This window comes from Dipodomys merriami, unplaced genomic scaffold (genome assembly GCF_024711535.1).
Source record: "Dipodomys merriami isolate MVZ:Mamm:240054 unplaced genomic scaffold, mDipMer1.0.p SCAF_25, whole genome shotgun sequence".
NCBI lineage: Eukaryota > Metazoa > Chordata > Mammalia > Rodentia > Heteromyidae > Dipodomys > Dipodomys merriami.
Window position 1 is genome coordinate 6,185,854 of NW_027203937.1, and position 21,958 is coordinate 6,207,811.

The 21,958-nt window shown below is 41.1% G+C and overlaps 1 protein-coding gene across 2 annotated transcripts in view; it reads right to left on the reverse strand.

Annotated features, from left to right (window-relative positions):
• Ccdc83 (coiled-coil domain containing 83) overlaps positions 1-21,958 on the reverse strand; it is a 41,988-nt gene that overhangs the window by 14,045 nt on the left and 5,985 nt on the right. For both annotated transcript variants that reach the window (XM_070034848.1, XM_070034847.1), the window contains exons 2-7: positions 18,854-18,973; positions 14,555-14,639; positions 10,730-10,892; positions 8,417-8,584; positions 6,582-6,673; positions 3,517-3,585 (exon numbers count right to left, since the gene is read on the reverse strand). In XM_070034848.1, the coding sequence (XP_069890949.1) occupies positions 3,517-3,585; positions 6,582-6,673; positions 8,417-8,584; positions 10,730-10,892; positions 14,555-14,639; positions 18,854-18,945 (669 nt within the window). In that variant the 5' untranslated portion in view covers positions 18,946-18,973. The remainder of the gene's footprint in view (positions 1-3,516; positions 3,586-6,581; positions 6,674-8,416; positions 8,585-10,729; positions 10,893-14,554; positions 14,640-18,853; positions 18,974-21,958) is intronic.

Consider the following 21,958-nt stretch of genomic DNA (forward strand, 5'->3'; position numbering starts at 1 on the left):
TTCCCAGTCCCCCCACTAAATTCTGCCAGAAACTTTTGGCATTTTCCTTGTGTTCTTTTTTTTTGGGGGGGGGTCTGGTCGTGGGGCCTGAACTCTGGGCCTGGGCGCTGTCCCTCAGCTCTTCAGCTCAAGGCTAGCAGTCTACTACTTGAGCCACAGCGCCACTTCTGGCTTTTTTCTTTTTGCTTATGTGGTGCTGAGGAATCGAACCCAGGACCTCATGCATGCAAGGCAAGCGCTCTACCACTGAGCCACCTTCCCAGCCCCATTCCTTGTGTTCTTGAGTCCTGAAAACATGCATGTTTTTCAGTGACCAGAAATTTTCTTCTATTATTTCACATTCCTCTTTTTGCTTTTTGAAAATACTATTGCTTAAAAGTTGTACGTTTGACTCTAGTACTCTGTATCTCCTGTTACCCCTCTTCCATTGTATTCTCTTCCATTTGTTGGGGATTATTCTATTTCCAATTTGATTATTTTTATCTTAAAGTATCTTTTTTGCAGGTGTGAGGGCAGGGAGACAGGGTCTCACTATAAAGCCCCCGCTGGCCTTGAACTCTTGAAAACTCTTGCCTCCACTGTTTCCTGAGTGCTGAGATTAAAGGTGTACCCCAACACCTGACGTATGTATCCTCTTTTCTAAATAAAATTCCTTTCTGGATATTATTATATTAATAAAAGATCTTTTCAATTCCCTGGATTGTTTTCTATCCTTTCAAGGGACAGTTTTTCTTATTGTTTACATTTTATTGTTGCTAGTTCACTTGGGTTTTTTTCTCTTCTACTGTGTTTTATCATCTTTCACTATATCCATATTTAAGACAGGTCTGGGAAATGATGTGAATTTTTTCTAGCACTGTGTACATGGTAGAGAAAGTTTCTCCTCTGAATGGGAATGTAGCTTGAGGACTCTGTATATGGTTCCTCAGGGTAGATGGACTGACAAAGTATTTTACAATGTGAAGGCAAGAGTGGTCCATTGGCTGTGCCCTGCCAGTGCTGTGATGGGAAGGATTTTGTATTGGTTTGTACAAAATTATTTCACGTCTAAAGTAGCTTTTATTCAGATACTTCCAGTGTCCTCAAAGGACATTCTTCAGATTCTTTGTCTAAGAGTAGCCACCTTCGTTCTGCGTGAGGAAACGGTGGTGGTCGTGGGGAAAGCTCACCCTCGCACACCATCCTGGAACACGTGCTTTCTGCTCCAGTTCCCATTCTTACAAACTTGGAGCAGAAGATTCTCCATGTTTCTCTAAGCAGCTTAAATTTTGCACATCCAGTGTAATACTCTTACAGCATCTGGACCAAACATTGCCAGCCAGTTCCACTCAACAATAGACTTTCATATCAGCTTTTTTTCTCCTAGGAAATAACTGAAACTTAACCTGTTAGTTAATTTCTCCTATTCTCTTTGTAGATGAGTGCTACAATTGTTATACTTCCATTTTATTTCAGGGAGTTCTCAGGAGAGACAGGATATATATATATATATATATATATATATATATATATATATATATAGACTGCTAGATTCAACACAACATTAACAATTCACAAAAGTTTTAGAATATCTAGGATCACCTAAGATTATTTACCTATGTTCTAAGCTGAATTTACATTCATTGATATTCATTCAGTAAATGTTTAATAAGCATAAATTATTTATCAGGTGACATGAATATACAATTGAAAAATCCCAAATGGCCAGTGTATCAAGGTCACAGATGCACCAACAGATGAATTTTTAACATATTTTAGCAAGAGCACTCTGAGAAATGAGAATGATGTTGGAGTGAGTCCTCAAGATTTCCCGAGGTTATAAAATGATTCATGAAATTATCAAAGTCTGTGCCTGAAGGAGGAGTTTTCAGGCAGATGAGAACAAATAAGGAATGGAGACAATGACAAAGGGGCCATCATGGACGGCAGGACAGTAGCTCATAACAAAGAATCAGCTGTGCAAAATGTCAAAAGTGTGGAGAGTGAGCACCTGCCCTGGACCACCCCAGCCAGAGCCATGCGGTAGCACTGGTGGACAGAGACCCGCAGCTGTGTCGAAGGCAGCACAGCTGGCTGAGGAGATGAGAAGAGAACCTGAGGTCAGGATGGGTTGAGGTGCAGCGGCCTCGGTGAGCAGGGACATTTTGAACACAAGCAAATGGATGGGCTGTGGCTTCAGTATTGGCTCACACACAATGTCCAAAAGACCAGTGTAGTCTACTTCAGAAGTCTGAGTGCCGGGTAAGGCTGTAAGAGGCAACTTAAAAAGGATGCTTTTGCTGGGCCCTGTGAATTAACTGAAAGTCCCCCAACTTGGTGTCTGGTCCCTTTGGTCTGAGCTGTTCTTTGCTACAGCCCCTTTGCAATCACCGTGGGCTCCAAGGAGGAAAGAGAAGATTCAGCTGGAAGCTGATCCTCCTACAGGCAATGCCTTCTTCTTAACATCTTAAAGGCAACAGCCAAACACTCAGGAGACCACCTTATTCCTCTTCTGTTCCAGGAGTGAAATGATAACAATTCTTTGGAACTCCGAACTAGTGGTCAACTAGGCCATACCTGTGACTTGGGACTGTTTTATTATTCATACATTTCTCATCGCCTGCCCCCATTCTCTCTATCTGACCTGTATTTAAGCCGATGTCTGGACCTCTGAAAATGGCTGAAGATGTACTGAAGTTCTATGTGATAAATCTCCTTTCTCTGCCTTTCGCTATGTCTCTTTATTTGGCATATGGAGTGAGTGGCTAACCTCACTCTGGGCTCCTGGACTTTGGGCCTTTGATCTAAACAGTACTTCTTGTATAGCAAAAAGACAAGAGGGATCAAGGATCCAAAGGTAGCCCCCTGGATCTAACACACTCAGTAACACACTCAAAAAGCCATGCACGACTATTCTCCCCAATGTGCTCCTCTCCATATTTCCTGGGGCCATCTTGGAAAAGTCATTGGTGGGGAGGTTGATGACATGAAACCCAGGAGGAAGGAGGCTCATGAAAAAGACTAGTTCACTTTTAGGACATCAAGAAACTTCGTATATTTGAGTGTAGTGGGTGAAGTGTAAAGCCCCACATTACTTCTGGTTGTTACTAAAATTACTTATGGTATGTGCTGAGTAACAATGATAATAGCAATGGGACGTCACTTGGGTTTTACTTTCTCTTAATCAAAGTTCAGTGCTTTCCCCATGACTTCAGTTTACAATTAATCAGTCATTTCTAGTTGAAAATCTGTGAAAGAAGCCAGACACCAGTGGCTCACACCTGTAATCCTAGCTACTCAGGAGGCTGAGCAGCCCAGGCAGGAAAGTCCATGAGACTCCTATCTCCAATAAACCACCAGAGAACCAGAAGTGGTTCGGTGGCTCAATGTAGTAGATCACTAGCCTTGAGCAAAAAAGCTCAGCCACAGTGCCCAGGCCCCAAGTTCAAGCCCCATGACAGACCAAAAAAATAAAAAAAAAAAAAGAAAAGAAAAGAAAGAAAGAAAGAAAAAATTATTCTGATGAATTCCTCTTACCTCTTTTTTTAGCCAGTCATTCTCCCAGATCTCTCGATAACTGCCCCTGTCAATGAACTTCACAGCATTCTAAAAGAAAGTTTCTATGTTAAGGAAGAATTGCTACTTGGTGATTCATAAATTCAGTAATAGTAACACATAATTTATCTGATCTTTTTTTTTTGCTGGGTGGGGGTAGGGTGGGGAAGGGGGGTTGGGGAGTACTAGGGCCTGAATCAGGACCTGGTGTTGTCCTTTAGCTTCTAAAAGGCTGGCACTCTATCAATTGAGCCACAGTTATAGTTAATTGGAGTTAAGAGTCTCATGGACTTTTCTGCCTGGGCTGAAATAGCTAGTATTATAGGCATGAGCTACTGACATCTGGCTTATTTCTCTCTCTCTCTCTCTCTCTCTCTCTCTCTCTCTCTCTCTCTCTCTCTCTCTCTCTCTCTCTCTCTCTCTCTCTTTCTCTCTCTCTCTCTCCTCTTTTTGGTCATGGAGCTTGAACTCTGGGCTTGGGCGTTTGTCCCTGAGCTCTTCAGCTCAAGGCTAGCATTCTATCACTTGAGCCACAGGGCCACTTTTGGTTTTCTGGTGGTTATTTGGAGGTAAGAGTCTCATAGACTCTCTTGCCCAGGCTGATTTTGAACCATGATCCTAAGAACTCAGTCTCCTGAGTAGCTAGAATTTATAGGCATGAGCCACCGGCGCCAGACTTATTTCTTCTTTTTTTAATATGAAGTTTTATATTATTTCTTCACACATGCTACGCAAAATACCGTATTTCTGTACCACAGCCACAGCCTGATATTTACAGTGTCACCAACACTTTATCTATGAGATGGTTTTATATAGATATCAGGTTACAAATTAAATATTCCGTATCAGAAAGTCAGAAGAGAAATTTAGAAAGATATTCTAGAAAAAGGAAGGCCAGGTACTGGTAGATCATGCCTGTAATCCTAGCTACTCAGAAGGCTGAGATCTGAGGATCAATGTTTAAAGCTAGCTGAGGCAGGAAAAAAATCCATGGGATTCCTACAATTAACCACTACAAGAAGTTGGAAATGGAGATGTAGTTTATGTACTATAGAGCTAGCCTTGAACCAAAAAAGCTTGGATAGTGCCTAGGTCCTGAATTCAATCTAGATCCTTCTCCCAAACACACAGAAAAAAGAAAAGAAAATAAGAAATATATTCTAAATCATAAACATCAAAATAAATAATTTCATGAGTATATGAAGGGTACATTTATATGTTAAGTCTGTAAGTTGGAAGGCTTTTAATTTTCAAAGAAAGTCTTTAAATTATATTTAATAAACTAAGAGTGGATATCTATTTCCTAAGAGCCAGTAACCTTTTTTTTTTGTCAGTCGTGGGGCTTAACTCTGGGCCTGGGTGCTGTTCCTCAGAAGTGGAGCTGTGGCTCAAAGTGGTAGAGTGCTAACCTTGAGCAAAAGAGCTCAGGGACAGTGCACGGACCCTGAGTTCAAGCCCCACAACTGTCAAAAAAAATGAATAGTGTAGTGAAACCATGTGGTGACCAGAAATGAATCTAGACTTTCCCACTTGCTATAGACAAGTCCCTACTACTTTAAGGACCAAGTTAATTGAATGAGTGCTTTGAGCAGTATGTGGACCAGTCCTTGTGATATATGCTGGAAGCTATATGCTTCTTTGATCTATGTATACATTGTAAGTTAACTTGACCATGGTCAGATTAACTGACCAAGTTAATGGCTGATTTCACAACTTAGTCATATTTAATTACAAACCGAATGTATTATATTGTCAGACTAACTATTGCCTTACCATAATCCTCTGTATTTGTGTAAGTTAGTAAAAGGAAGGTAACATTGTAAGAACAGCTAATAGGGATCCAACAAACAGGAACAACTCAAATTCAGAAAAAAGTCCTCTCACCGGATGTTTGTGATTCTGGAGAAAGGATGTCCCAGGTAAAGAGGCATCGCTTACTCATTTAGGAGATAGGTCAGACATAGGATTTGGGGGGGGGGGAGTCAAGTATTCTATGTAAAAGAAATTAGAGAACATTGGAAGTTACATCTCAAAACATGTCTGAGGGGCTGGGAATATGGCTTAGTGGTAGAGTACTTGCCTAGCATGCATGAAGCCCTGGGTTCAATTCCTTAGTACCACATAAACAGAAATAGCCAGAAGTGGTGCTGTGGCTCAAGTAGTATAGTGCTAGCCTTGAGCAAAAAACAGCTTAGGGACAGTGCCCAGGTCCTGAGTTCAAGCCCCAGGACCAGCAAAAAAAAAAAAGTGTCCTAAAATTTTTGAAAGCACTAGCAATATACAGTGTAATGTCCTAGATTTAGATACATAAGAAACATATACAAATTAATTTATTTGCATATATTTGGAGACACTGGGGTTTTAATTCAGGGCTTCCTATTTGTTAGGCAGGCACTTTCTCACTTGAGTCATGTCTCAGTCATTTTTGGTCTTGGTTAATTTTCAGATGGTGTCTTCCTTTTAGCCCAAGCCTATCTGGATCCTCCTCTCTTTATGCTTCCTCTGTAAGTTGGGATTTGAGGGAAGAATCACTATTTCAGCATTTTTACTTTATTTATTTTTTTGTTGGTACCTGAGTTTGAACTCAGAACTTGAGACTGCTTGGCTGGTGGCAGGCCTGCAGTCAAGCTTTTTGGTGGTCATTTGGGAAATGGAGTGTAATGGACTTTTCTGCCTAGGCTGGCGTTGAACTACAATTCTCCATATCTCAGCCTCCTGAACAGCCAGGAATACAGGCATGAGCCACCCACACCCAGCTAATGTCCAGTTAACATGCTAATCTCATGAACATTTGCTCAAAATGGCCTTAAATCACAATCCTCCTAATCTCAGCCTCTAGTAGCTAAATTATAGACCTGAGATAGTAGAACCCAAGTTCTTAACCACTATGTTAAACTATCATAAATAAGGGAAACATTTTGCTGTAAGATAGAATCGGGCTGGAGGTATGGCACAGGTAGTAGAGTGCCAGCCAATGAGCAAAAGCATCAGATACCAAGTCCAAGTCCTGGTTTTGGACCACCCCCTCAAAAAGGAAATGTACCTACCTGGGTAGCCCATTCCTTCTTTTGTTCCAGTTGCAACAAAGTTTCCTTGGTTATTTTCTTTCTAGCATCTTCCAGAGTGATTTTATAATGCTCTATAAAAAGAAATGAAAGCTTTAATAGGACTGATCCTAAGTAAAACTACGTTTCTCTGTCTATGATTCTCATCTGCCCATCTATGCTTACTTTTTTCTGAATTTTGTCAGTCATAGGACTTGAACTCTGAGCCTGGGTGTTGTCCCTGAGCTCTCCAGCTGAAGGCGAGTTCTCTGCCACTTGAGCCACAGTGCCACTTCCAGTTTTCTAGTGGTTTATTGGAGACAAGAGTCTCACAGAGTTCTTACCTGGGCTGGCTTTGAACTGCAATCCTCAGATAGCCGCCTGAGTAGCTAGGATTACAGGCATGAGCCATCAGCTTTTTCTGAATTCTCTTTTTTTTTTTTGGTCCAGTCGCAGGGCCTGAACTCTGGGTCTGGGTGCTGTCCCTCAGCAGTTCAGCTCAAGGCTAGCGCTCTACCACTTGAGCCACAGTGCTACTTCTGGCTTTTTTTTTCTGCTTATGTGGTGCTGAGGAATCAAACCCAGGGCCTCATGCATTCAAGGCAAGTGCTCTACCACTGAGCTACCTTCCCAGCCCCTTTTCTGAATTCTTGAAGTATATTTTTATGATGAATCTTGTTCCTACAATTAGAAGAAATGCTCTAATAATTTGCTAATATCTTAATGTAAACTAACGTAAGATCAAAAGAATGCATTTTCAAAAGACTGTTGCTTCAAAAAGGAAAATTTTAGACACTAGTGTTTGTGCAACAATCTGTTTTTTGCATCACACATTCTAGGATTCCAGAAGAAAAGTCTAAATATTTTATTATCTGAGTGGTACTGTGTCCATTTGACTCCATCCTCCTAGATTTCCAGTAGTGCTGACATGAGTTTTATTATCTGAGTGGTACTGTGTCCATTTGACTCCATCCTCCTAGATTTCCAGGATTGCTGACATCTGGGGCAGGAAAGGCAGATTGAGAAGAAGAGAGTGCCAAGAACAGAGGATGCTGGAAGGCAGTGTGTCTGATGATACGTTGAGCTGTCTGCATGACAGGAAGATGGATATGAAGTGCCAGATTCTATTCTCTCTGCCTTTTCTTATGTTCATAAATGTCATATGGAGGGAGCAAAGATAAAGTGTTAGACCTCAATGTTCCTTTATTTTCCTGGCGCTAGGGCTTAAACCCATGGCCTTGTGCTCTCCCTCTTTTATTCAAGGGTGGTGCTAGACCACTTGAGCCATAGCTCTACTTCTGGCTTTTGCTGATTAATTGGAAATAAGAATCTCACAGACTTCCCTGACCAGGCTGGCTCTGAACTGTGATCCTTATATCTCAGCTTCCTGAGTAGCTTGGGTTACAGGTGTAAGCAACTGGAGCCTGGTCAGTTGGGCTTTATTTATCATCCATGTACAATAGTTTTCAGAAGTCAAGCATCCACCTGCCATTTAGGGCATAGGTTTTTTTTTTTGTGGTTTTTTTTTTTTTGTTGTTGTTTTTTGTTGTTTTTGGTCCAGTCGTGGGGCCTGCACTCTGGGCCTGGGTGCTGTCCCTCAGCTCTTCAGCTCAAGGCTAGCGCTCTACCACTTGAGCCACAGCGCCACTTCCAGCTTTTTTCTTTTTTGCTTATGTGGTGCTGAGGAATCGAACCCAGGGCCTCATGCATGCAAGGCAAGCGCTCTACCACTGAGCCACCTTCCCAGCCCTAGGACATAGTTTTAACACTAGAACTGCCTGGGTCCTAGGGAAGGAGACCACAGCCTGCCTTCCTTGAGCTAGATTTATTCCACTGACCTGACATTTTCTCTGCATTCTCTTTAACGGTATTGATATCATTTTGTAAGGAAATAATGAGTTGCGCATGCTGTTCACTCCCAACGTTCTTATATTCTTCCCAATATTCCTTTTCGCCAAGCTTCTCAAGAAATATTTTCTCAGCATTAGTTATTTGCACACGCATATCTATTTGGAAAAAATCAAGACATGTCATTTTTACTATCATGGCAATAATTTGTTGCAATCTGATACCATAAAGCCAAAGTCTGATATAAAAATGCCACTAATTCATAAACACTATCTGTATATATGTAATTTGGGGAAATCTAAACTATTCATGTTATTATTAGATTCAAAATCTAAGTAAAATTAAAACATCCAATTTAAAAGAGGTGTATGTATGAGCCTATCAACAATATATACTTGGCTAGAAACACACAAATTCATATAGTCTTGTGATAGCTTCATAAGGGTCTTTTTTTTTTTTTTTTGGTCAGTCATGGGGCTTAAACTCCAGGCCTGAGCTTCAGCTCAAGGCTAGTGCTCTACCACTTTGAGCCACAGTACCACTTCCAGTTTTTTGGTGGTTAACTGGAGATAAGAGTCTCACAAGTTTTCTGGCTTTGAACCATGATCCTCAGATCGTAGCCCCCCGTAGCTAGGATTACAGGTGTGAGCCACTGATGCCTGGCTAAGGGTCCTATTTTGTACAACATATTAGATCATGTTTTCTTTACAATAGTGTAAATTAGAACTTTTGTCTCTGAGCAAAAGTGATTTAAATTCATTTTTGTAAGGAAATAATTATTACCATTTTTGTGTGTGTGTTTGTGTGTGAACTCAGGAACTCCAAATCTTGCTCAGTTTTCACACTCAAAGATGGCACTCTAACACCTGGGCCACAATTCCACTCCCAGTTTTTCTGGTAGTTAATTGGAGGTTAATCACCAAATTAATTGGAGTGACACTCCAAATGAATTGGAGTCACATACTTTTCTGCCTGGGTTAGTTTCAAACTACATCCCAAATTGCTAGGATTACAGGTGTAAGCCACCAGTAAGTGCATAGATTAAAAGAAATTTGATTCAGTCATCTAAAATTCACTGTTTGGCTTTCCCTTTTGTGCAAAGTAGCATATGACAATCACAATAATGTGTCTTCTCCCACTCCCCCACTTTGTAAGACTTTAGAGTAAAATAAGTACTCACAATATGTACAAATATTGAACTGTTTCTAGTATATAACTTTTAGTCTGCCTTTATTAAGATGCACTTGCACTTTGGTTTTAGGCCTGAGTAGAATGTTGCTGAATCTATTTGAATGGGAGCATTAATAGAGCCAAGTACTATGAACTTAATGGCTCTTTGGCTCACCAGCTTTGAGAGTGCCTTGAGAACAAGACCATACTTCGGTCATCTCTGTAAAGGCAGCCCTTAGCAATTAGTTGGTGCTCAGTAAATGTTTACTAAATGAATCATTCTTGTTGGGCTGGAGAGATGTTGTTCAACCCAAAGGTCTAAAAAATGCCTATGCCATTCACAACTATTCTCCTAGCTACTTTGGAGGCTTAGATCTGATGATTGAAGTTTGAAAGCAGTCTTGGCAGGAAAATGCCTGAAATTCTTATCCATGATTAACCAGGAAAAAGCCAGAAGTAGAGCTGTGGCTCAAGTGCTAGAGTGCCAGCCTTGAGCTAAGGTATGGTGCCCAGGCCCTGAGTTTAAATCCCAGTACCAACACACACACACACACACACACACACACACACACACACACACACACACACACACACACACAACTTAGGCAGGCCCAACTTGCCCCAGTTACCATAGTTTTCCTAAGAAAAGCTATGTCTGGGGTGTTTCATGCAGCACCTCTAGCATAATTTCTCTCTCTGTCCTCCAAACTTCCTCTTCCCATCTCTAATTGCTTTTCTCATCCAAACAAGAATGTGGGGGCTAGTTCCCTTAGAGAGATGGGGGGAAGGTTCCATGATTACAATCACCTTATTACTCCCAAATCTACACTAAGGCTAAAGGCAAAGAAACCACTAAATAATAGTCTCTTGCAAAAAAGAACCAGTCCCCATGAAAGGCAGATGGATTTCATCTGTGCTCCCCTCCCTGCCCTCACTCCTCCTCACTTGGCTCCGCTGCTTGCTTGATTATTTCCTTCCCTGGCCATTTAACTACCTGTGTTTGTGGTGGTGATGGATCAAATGAAATGCACCCACAGCCACGCTGAACACATGGGCAGACAGAAGTGTTCATACATGCCAGAGCCAACGGACCCAACTTCTATCAGAATTTTCCTTCTTTTTTTTTCACTCACCTTTCAGGTATTTTTCTTGGTCTCTTTCAAACTGCCATTTCTCCTTCATTGCTTCTTCCACATCCTCCCTTGTTACAATCGGCAATCTGCCGGCCCTCTCCTCCGTCAGCTCCTTCAGGACATTCCTCAAGTGCCAGAGCTGCTCCTCCTTCAAGCGCCCGTTCTGCCACAAAAGCCTAAGGGTGAACATGGGCTAAACTCCACACGCCACTTCCACAGCTCATCACATAAATGACAGGACAATATCATATCCAAGAGCTATTGAGGTGAGAACCACCCACCAGGCATAATGTTACCTATTAAAGTGGTTCTATGAACTTATCCCATTTCTAGTGACTATACAAGCGAAATGTCCAAGTCAGTTTTATCAACGCTGTTCTCTAACATGAACCAGGCTGTATTCTGGGCCCTGAGATTATATCAGTCAACAAAACTGAAAAAGTGCTGCTTTTGGAGAACTTACATTAAAAAAAAAAAAACTTTTCTCACAAATTACTTTAACTGTCTTTTTAAAGTTTTTTTTTTATGGTTACTATTCAAGACTCCACATTTAAATTATAGACTCTTCCAAATTTCTAAACTACTTATTTAACCAACACGAAGTTAATTAATCCAGTGTAAACCGGCCCTAAAATAAATACTAAATCGAGTTCTTCACAATGAGGTAAAGGACACCAAAGAGTAACAACATAGGCATATCTGAAAGCCAGATAATGGTTATTTATTTTTTATTTTTCCCCTATCTTATTGAAAAGACAACTGCATAGGGAAGTGATTATCAATCTATGGTTGTGGACATGGAAGATAAAAAGTGTATTTTATATGATAACAATACAAATGAAGAAGGAAGGAATGAGACAAAAGTTTTGTATGTTATTGAAATTAGGTTGGTACTAATGTAAACTAGACTATTGGCCAGATTATTCCTTGAAATTATCAAGGAAACGACTAAGAAAATAACTTAAAAGGGGGCTGGGAAATGGCTCAGTGGTAGAGTGCTTGCCTTGCATGCTTGAGGCCCTGGGTTTGATTCCTCAGCACCACATAAGCAGAAAAAATAGCTGGAATTGGCACGGGTGGCTCAACTGGTAGAGCGCTAGCCTTGAGCTTACAGCGCCCAGGCCCAGAGTTCATGCCCCACGACTGCACTCCCCCCCCCAAAAAAAAGAAAATAACTTAAAAATACAATAAAAGAAATAACAGAGTTAAAACAGTACAAAATAATGCGAGGGTACCAGTGGCTCATGCCTGTAATCCTAGCTACTCAGGAGGCTGAGATCTGAGGATTGCTGTTCCAAGTCAGACTGGGCAGTAAAGCCCATGAGATTCTGATCTTCAATTTAACCACCCAAATCCCAGAGGTGGAACTATGGCTCACGCCTTGATCACAAATGCTCAGGGAGAGTACCCAGGCCCTGACTGGCATAAAAACAACAACAATAACAACAAAAAACAAAAACAAGAAAAGAAAGAAATATTCTTCCCATATGTAATTAGTTAAGATAGAGTCAGACTAGATTATGGTGGGCCCTAAAACCAATGATGGGTACCTTTTTATTAAGAAACAGTATGAAAAAAAAAAAGAAATAGTATGAAGAGCTGGGGTACAACTCAGTGCTAGAATGCCTGCTTAGCATGCATGAGGCCTTGGTTTATTAAAAAAAATTTATTGTAAAAATACTGTACAGAGGGGTTACAGTTACATGAGTAAGGTAATGAGTTCATTTCCTCCTTTGTTTGTTACCTCCTCCTTTGTTTATCCTCTCCCCAACTCCTCCCCCCTCCCAAGTTGTAAAGTTCATTTTCAACTCATTGTTATAGGGTTAACCTGTATTCTATTTCAGCATTTTGTTACTTCCCTTCCCCTCCCCAAATCAGAAAAATGTATCTACAAGATTCAGGGCACCAGAATCAAATACAGTAAAAACAGGGGTTATACCATGGGGGAAGAACATACAAAAGAAACAAAAAAATCACATGGTACATTATAACTACATTAAAAACAACATCAAGAAAGATAAAATCACTTGTCTTTCTAGAGGCCTTGGTTTTGATCCCCAGTCTCTGTCTCTCTCTCTCTCTCTCTGTCTCTCTCTCTCTCTCTCTCTCTCTCTCTCACACACACACACACACACACACACACACACACACACGTGCGCACGTGCACGCACTTGAAAAACAGATGCACAAGAGAAATGGCATTGCTTGGATTATAAACAACTCAGTAGAAGACTCAGTGTTTAGAAGCCACGTAATGCTAAGGAGTGATGAAAACACCAGAAACGAGGAGACACGATGACTTCTGTCTGAATGATTTCAAAAGGAACCAGTCTTGCCTCCAGTGTGCCAACAGTTAGATTTTTGAGCTCTGGCTACCTAAACTATGAGAAAATAAATTTCTGTTATTTTAGGGCAGAGAGCTTGCCATATGCTCTTATGGCAGCCCAGGGAAGTAATCCATACCCTAACAACAGAACCCCAAAATACGTCAAGCCAACCCCTCTCACCACCTAATAGCAATTGAGGGGCTTCCCACATGTGCTTCAGGTGTCAATGAAGGCCAAGTAAGGAACCAAAAGTACTGTCTATCACCAGGCAGAGTAACAAGGCGACCAACTAATGTGCATAAAAACTAGGTAAAATAGAAGGTCATAAATAAGATCCAGAGGTTACAATCCGATATAATATGAACATGTCCAGGTTTCAACTCATCATACCAACAGTCAAGATCTCCAGATGAATGAAAAGGGATACATTTATGATGTCAAGGCCCAAGTCCCTGATAGGTTACAATTACTTGACAAAGTTAAAGCAGCTATGAAAAAACTACTCCATGAACAATGATCAACATGCTTGAAACAACAAACAAACAAAACACAGAAAGCATCAGGTGCTGTGGCTCACCCCTATAATCCTAGCTGCTTTGGAGGCTGAGATCTAAAAATCATGCCCAGGCAGGAAAGTCCAGAAGACCCTTACCTCCAATTAACCACAAAAAGCTGGAAGTGGCAACCAAGTGGTAGAGTGCTAGCCCTGAGTAAAAAACCTCAGGGACAGTTCCTAGGCTCCCAGGGAAAGAGGTAGAGAGGAGGAAGGAGGAAAGGGGGAGTTGCGGGGGAAGGGGGGGGAAGAGGGGAAAAGGGAGAGAGAGGGAGTGAGAGAGGGACAAAGAATCTGCAAAAGAATAGCACATGCAAAGAAAAACACAATGAAAACTGTGTGTGTGTGTGTGTGTGTGTGTGTGTGTGTGTGTGTGTGTGTGTGTGTGTGTGTGTGTGTGTGTGTGTGTGTGTGTGTGTGTGTGTGTGGTAACTGAAAGAAATAGCTAACAATAACAAGTAGAATGGAAGGGCCAGAGGAAAGAATGAGTGACATGGAAGATTGAACAAGTGAAGATTGACAAGTGAAACAATGAGAGAGAGAGAGAGAAAGAGAGAGAGAGAGAAAGAGAGAGACTTGAATAGAAGTTTTGGCTGGGAAGGTGGCTCAGTGGTCCGTCTCCTTCCTTCCTTCCTTCCTTCCTTTTTTTTTTTTTTTTGCCAGTTCTGGGGCTTGAACTCAGGGCCTCAAGCTCTCCCTTGGCTTCTTTGCTCAAGACTTGTGCTCTACTACTTGAACTGTCCTTTCACTTCAGGACTTTAGCTAGTTCATTGGAACTAAGAGTCTCTCAGATTTGGCTGCCTTGTGTTGAACTATGAACTTCAGGTCTCAGCTTCCTGAATAGCTAGGAATACAGGTGTGAGCCATCTGTGCCCAGCTACAATGTGCAGTTTTTAAAAGCATGTATCTACATGTTTAATGACTAAAAATACATTTTTTACTCACCCTTTCATGATTCTTTTGGTTCTTTTCTCTAAGCTTCTTTATTTGAAATATCAGTCGATCTACCGTATTTTCCTTTATTTCACGTCTGAGAATAAACAAAGATGTATTACAATTATTTAGCTTAGAAAAAGTTAAGACAAAAATTAAAAATTAAGCTAAATTGTTCAAATTCAATTAAACTACTAGCTGTATTCCAATAGCCCTTTTTTTTTTATCTGGTCGTGGGACCTGAACTCTGGGCCTGGGCGCTGTCCCTCAGCTCTTCAGCTCAAGGCTAGCACTCTACCACTTGAGTCATAGCGCCACTTCTGGCTTTTTTCTTTTTGCATATGTGGTGCTGAGGAATTGAACCCAGGGCCTTATGCATGCAAGGCAAGCACTTTACCACTGAGCCACCTTCCCAGCCCCAACCCATTTTTTTTTTATAAGAACCTTTTGTAAGAGAATTTGTGTCTTTGAATATATTTAATTCATTGAAAAATATGTTAGACAACTTCCAGCTTCTGGCTCTTTGGTGGTTAACTGGAAATAGTCTCACAGACTTTCCAGCCCTGGCTGGCTTTGAGCCAAGATCCTTATATTTCAGCCTCCTAAGTAGCTAGGATTACAGGCATGAGCCACTGACAAATTTGTATTCTTAACAAAGAGAAAAACAAGGTTCTTTCCTTCTGCATGATGAGTAATCACAAAATAAAAACAAAGCAAGCAAATCCTTTTGTACAAAAAACTGTATTTGAATAATATGAAACTTAGACATAGTTCTGTCTTTCCACTAACTGCCTAAGGGTACTTACCCTCTTTGGATCTTGTCTTATTGCTCTAAACAAGATGAAAGGAGTTCTGTGATTTCTTTTCTGAAGTTTCTACTGACCATTGTTCCCTTCATCCAGAAGGACATGGGTTATGAGTAATGTGTAGCATTGTTTGGGGGCATTTAGACACAGTTTAGAATAAGACCATCACCATCCTTGCACAGCTTATAGACCATGACAAAGGAAGTACATAAGCATATGACTCACGCATGGTGATTAATACTATGGGGGAAAACATCAGATCATGAGAACAGTAAATGGAAGAGGCTATGACAGCAGTGGACTCCACACAGATTAAAAAAATAAACCTCTACTAATTAAAAACCATCTTTTCTTATTTAATTAAAGCTTAGGCACATGAGTGGGAAGGGATGCCTTCTCTTTCGTTGTGTGTGTGTATATGCTGCCAGGGATGACTGGCTTCTTTGGTGAGATACCATCCCACTAACTCCTTCTCACCCCCCCTTCACCCTAGCCTCCTCAAGGCTGGCCTTAAGCCACAATCCTCCAATCTCTCTCTTACAAATAGCTGGGATTAAGGTGTGCACCTGGATTTAGTCCAGCCTCTTTGGGAAGAGAAAATTAAGTAATTGTAACATTTTCTGGGGAAAAAAAATAAAGCCTATGCAAACCTGCGCAAATATAATCTCAGCAATTACACATGGCAGAGGAATCCCAGGTGTGTTGCCTGCCCTGGTTGAGACAAGACTTTGGGCAGCTTTAATAGACAGACTCTCAGGCTGTGCCCACAAGCCTTCCTTGGTGATGACTGAGAGTATGATGAGCCAGCAGGAGACCACACGTAGTCCCAACCCCAAGGTACTGCATGGGATAGACTTACACTGAAAATGGTACTGGAATTAAAATTTAATTGGATATCTTGTATTTTCTGTTACCTCTGCCAACCTCATACTTAAAGCCCATCACTGCTGCACTCAGAGCATTTAGGAAAAAATGGTCCAGAGCTTTGTCTTTTGTTCATTTGGCAGTGTGCAGTTCACTATGACTGGAGTCAGCAGACGTTGGGGAATTCTGCGAGGCCCTCTTGTGGAGCTTGTGGAAATTGCACGTGTAGCTTAGCGGGGTCTGTCTCTGGAATTCACTTCCAGCTTTCTAGGAGTCATGAGAGGTGGATTTACCAGGAAGCTTTGGAGCTTCAAAAATCTACACTCATAGCACTATATGGAATTCCATTGTTACCATTCTTTTTTGTTAGTGTTGTTGTTGGTCGTGGGGCTCGAACTCTGAGCCTGGGCGCTGTCCTTCAGCTCTTCAGCTCAAGGTGAGCGCTCTACCGCTTGAGCCACAGCTCCACTTTCAGTTTTCTAGTGGTTTATTGGAGATAAGAGTCTCACAGTCTTTCCTGCCCAGGCTGGCTTTGAACCGTGATCCTCAGATCTCAGCCTCCTGAGTAGCTAGGATTACAAGCGTGAGCCACCGGCGCCCGGCTCCATTGTTACCATTCTTTACAGCCTTTCATATCTCCCCACACGTGCCTTAGTATCCAAGTGTGCCCATGGTATCCTGAGTGGTGAAGCAACTGGTGTGTATATAAATCAATGTATTAAAATGGGTTGAGGGGCTGGGAAGGTGGCTCAGTGGTAGAGTGCTTGCCTTGCATGCCTGAGGCCCTGGGTTCAATTCCTCAGCACCACATAAGCAAAAAGAAAAAAAGCCAGAAGTGGTGCTGTGGCTCAAGGGATAGAGCGCTAGCCTTGAGCTGAAGAGCTGAGGTACAGCGCCCAGGCCCAGAGTTCAGGTTCCATGACTGGACCCCCCCCCAAAATAAATAAATAAAATGGGTTGAAAAGGATATAGCACTATTCTAAAGCACAATGCTATTAAAATGTTGGCAATCCATTAATTGTTAGTAATGTGACACCCTCCTACCCCTTCCTTTCCTGTATGACTATTATGTTGAAATTTTGAGGAAGGAAAACAAATTTGAGAAGTGGAGGTATGGCGCAGTAGTAGAGAACCAGCCATAAGTGAATAAATACTAAGCAAGGGATGCCCTGAGTTTATGCCCCAGTACTAAACAGAAAAATGAAAACAAATTTGAATTCTAACAAAATGTATACTTTTATCTGTGTGTGTGTGTGTGTGTGTGTGTGTGTGTGTGTGTGTGTGTGTGTTGTGTGTTTATTGGTACTGAGGCTTGAACCTTAGGCCTAGGCCCTGTGGTTTCCCTTAGCTTTTCCCCCCAAGGCTCTTACTTTACTCCTGGAGCTACACTTCCACCTCTGGCTTTTTGCTGGTTAATTGGAGATAGGTGTCTAATGGATTTTTCTGCCCATGCTGGCTTTAAACTGCGATCCTCAGATTCCATTCTTCTGAGCAGCTAGAATTCAGGTGCTATGAGCTACTAGTGCCCAGCTGCATGTGTTCTTGCTTCTTTGTTTTTCAATCTAGGACCATATCCAACCCTGTTCTGATATCTTTATTTACTTCCAATGTAGAAAGTTGAGGAGGAAACAACTATAAATGAGAAAATTACAACTACAATTGCTTAGTGACCATCCCTTTATAGGTTTAGCATGGGCACAAAGACCATGACATTATGTATGTGGAATTAGCAGATCAAAGGGGAGGATTTCTTTACTATTACTATTAATGCCAATGTTTTCAGTGATTTTTTTTTTTTTGACGGTCATGGGCCCTGAACTCTGGGCCTGGGCACTGTCCCTAAGCTCTTTAGCTCAAGGCTAGCACTGTACCACTTGAGCCACAGCACCACTTCCGGCGTTTTCTGCTTATGTGGTGCTGAGGAATCGAACCCAGGGCCTCATGCTTGCAAGGCAAGCACTCTACCACTGAGCCACCTTCCTAGCCCCTCACCATGATTTTTTTTAAATACCTGTTTCATGGAATTTTGCAAAGCAATTAGAAAGAATAATATCTCATTTGCAGGGAAATGGATAGGCCTAGAACCAATCATGTTAAGTGAGGTAAGCCAAGCTTAGAGAGACAAATGGCACATGTTTTCGCTCATATAGGGAAGCTAGACCTAAAATACACGGACATGATAAATTATACTGGCTTTCTAAGCATTCATACACAGTGAGATCAAAGGAGGAAACTCTTAGGAGAGGAACATAACATCACATAGAATAATACTTTCGAATGTACCTGTTTTGAGGTAGGTATTTCACCACTGCATGTGAGTACTTAAAGAATATTTCCTATATCTATAAACAAAGCAAGATTATTTTATTTTCATGAATGTAATTTTGCTCTGGCAAGAGCTAACAATATTTTCTCAAGAAAGAAATCTGAGCTCACACTATATATCAGGCTTTCTAGGTATTAGAGATATAAAAAATTGTAAATGAGAAAAATAAAAGACACAACTGTACAATTTAGTCTCCAACCTGCTTCCATTTTCTTGGCAATAGTTGGATGGACTATTTTCATTTGGTATCATAGAACTCCCAACAATGACTACAGTTACATCAGACAATTGTTAAATTTCAGAATACAAACTTACTGGTAGTCCAGAAGCGATTCAGTGGTGGACATTTTGTCACTCCTTGGTCGTGTAAGTATATCCTTTCTATTTGCTTTCCCCATACTCTCCATTCTTGTGGTTAGCTACTAAGAAATATGCCTATATAAAAAAAGACATAGGAAAAGTGAATAAATTTTGTCCATCTAGCGTTTGTTTACTCTAGGAACTTAAGACTAAAAGGCAGAAGGAGACTATGTGGGAAGAGAAAAGAGACCAGTGGCAGCAGTGTGGGGAGCAAGAAATGGGAGTAGATATGATTCATATACATATATAGAACACTCATGATAAAACCAATTAAAATATCAAAAAAAAAGAGAAAAAGGAAAGAAAGTCTTTGTTACGCAGGAGTCTGAGATCTGAGGACTAAGTGGTTTAAAGCTAATCTGGGCAGAAACATCCAAGACTCTTATCTCCAACTGCCCACCAAAAAGCAAGAAATGGAGGTATAGCTAAGGTGGTAGAAAGTTACCTTTGAGCAAAAAAGCTAAGCAAGAGTGTGAGGCCCTGAGTTTAACCCCAGTACTAGTGCACGCAGGCGTGCACGCACACACACAAACACACAGAAAAAGAAAAAAAAAAAGCTGGCTTTTCTGTGCCGACTGCTTCTTGTGGCCAGATCTAACATCAAGTGCAAGTCTGAAACATCAAAGATTATTTGGGTTCCTGAGTCCCGTGATTTCCATGTTTATTTTAGGTACAATGGCCCCTCTTCATCCCCACATCCATTCTTCCATCCAGAACTTTCTAAGACTCATTCTCTTATGTATTTTGATACTTTATCCTTATCAAGCTCCTCTAAGAGCAAAAAAGTGATATTAATTTTTTTAAAAAAACATTTTATTGGACTGGGAAGGTGGCTCAGTGGTAGAGCGCTTGCCTTGCATGCTCGAGGCCCTGGGTTCGATTCCTCAGCACCACATAAGCAAAAAGAAAAAAGCCGGAAGTGGCGCTGTGGCTCAAGTGGTCGAGCGCTAACCTTGAGCTGAAGAGCTGAGGGACAGCGCCCAGGCCCCAGAGTTCAGGCCCCATGACTGGACCCAAAAAAAAAAATTTTTTTTTTATTTCTCTCTATACTGTGTGGCAGGGTGCACAACACATGATAACTACTCAATAAATATCAACTAATATTTTATCCTTTGTTTTTTGTTTTTGCCAGTCCTGGGGCTTGAACTCAGGGTCTGAGCACTGTCCCTGAGCTTCTTTTGGTCAAGGCTAGCACTCTACCACTTGAGCCACAGCACCACTTCCAGCTGTTTCTGTTTATGTGGTGCTGAGGAATCAACACCAGGTCCTCATGCATATGAAGCAAGCACCCTACCACTGAGCCACCTTCCCAGCCCATTGACTAATATTTTAAAAATGAAAAATGGTATCACAAATTTTGTCTTTCTTTTGCTTTTGGTCACACAATTTTCTATAAGCATCAAGAAGCTTGGATCTAAGCAAATTGAAACTAGGCTCAGAATTAAATTTTGTCTGGGTTATTACAAAAGTAAATAAAAATACATTTTGAAAGTCTTTCACTTAGAAAGGGGTGATTCTGGAGCTTGAACAGCAGATTTGTTCAAGGCTAGTTTCGAAGCCTGATCCTCAGCTCTCAGCCTTCTGAGTAGCAAGGATTACAGACATGAGCCACCAGTGCCTGGCTTGAAGGTGCTTTTCAAAGGTTAAGAGATTTACAAATGTAAATAACAATAATCCATTATCTACAACAACTTTTCATAAGCTATTACTTTCTTTTAAACTTAATAAAAATTATCAAAAATATATACATACATATGTATATGTACATTTGGTGTTTTTTGTTTTGCAGACGTACTTTTATTTTTTATTTTTTTATTGTAAAAATACTGTACAGAGGGGTTACAATTACATGGGCAAAACAATGAGTACATTTCTTATCAAGCATTGTAGCCTCTTCCTTTGTTTCCCCTTTCCATCCCTTCCCATCCTCTCCCCCCCCCATCCCCCCCCCCCCCCACACACACACATTTGGTGTTTTGAGACAAAGTTTCACTGTGTAGTTCAGGCTGGCCTTGAGCTCATGATCTTCCTGCCTTCTGAGTGCTGTGATTGAGATTACAGTATATGTGTGTGTGTGTGTGTGTGTGTGTGTGTGTGTGTGTGTGTGTGTGTGTGTGTGTGTGTGTGTGTGTGTGTGTGTGTATACATATTTTTGTTTTAAAGAAAAGCCAGCTGGGCACCTGTGGCTCATGACTGCAATCCTAGATACTCAGGAGGCTGATATTTGAGGAATCAGGTTCAAAGCCAGCTTGGTCAGGAAAGTCTGTGCGACTCTTTTCTCCAACTAGCTACTAAAAGAGCCAGAAGTTGAGCTGTGGCTCAAGTGGTAGAATATTAGCCTTCAGCAGAAAAGCTCAGGGACAGCACCCATCTGTCCAGAACCAGAACAACAACAAGTCAAAGCTCACTGTTCATCAATGTTTCTATTGAGCAGGACTATTTCATGGCTTTGATTTAAGTACTCAATTACTCCTTGCAGTGTATAGTTTTCCTAAGAGATTTTAAATTTAAGTTTTACTACTCTCATACCTTCAAGGGGAGCAGTCTGTGTATTGGTAGTTGGGTGTGGTGGGAAGCATATCATCTTTGTAACTCCTTGTTTAAATGGTTAAAAATGCAGGAAAGTAAGCAAAGGAATGTGTAATTAGTTCTTGAGCACGACTGCAGTTTCCACTAAGCCCAACATTCTTATCAATGAATGCTTCAGTGGATGGATGGATGGATCAGGCATGCACATGTTTTAAACCTACACTCACCACCTAATTATCTGCATGACCTTGAGAAGATTACTATAACTCTTTTTGAAGTCCTTTTTCATCAACTATAAGGTGAGAACAATAATGATCTTATTCTAAGGACTCTTGTAAGGATGAAATCAACTAGTATTTAAAGTACCAGGCATAACATCTCACAAATAGAGCTTAATAAGGGTGCCTCTACCTCTTTCTCTTCATTTATAACTCCAGACTGATCCTAAAATTCCAGGAAGCCATAAAGCAGAGGATGTGTGTGCACTGCCAAGTATGAGGACATGTGGAAAGATCAATCATAGACTGTCAA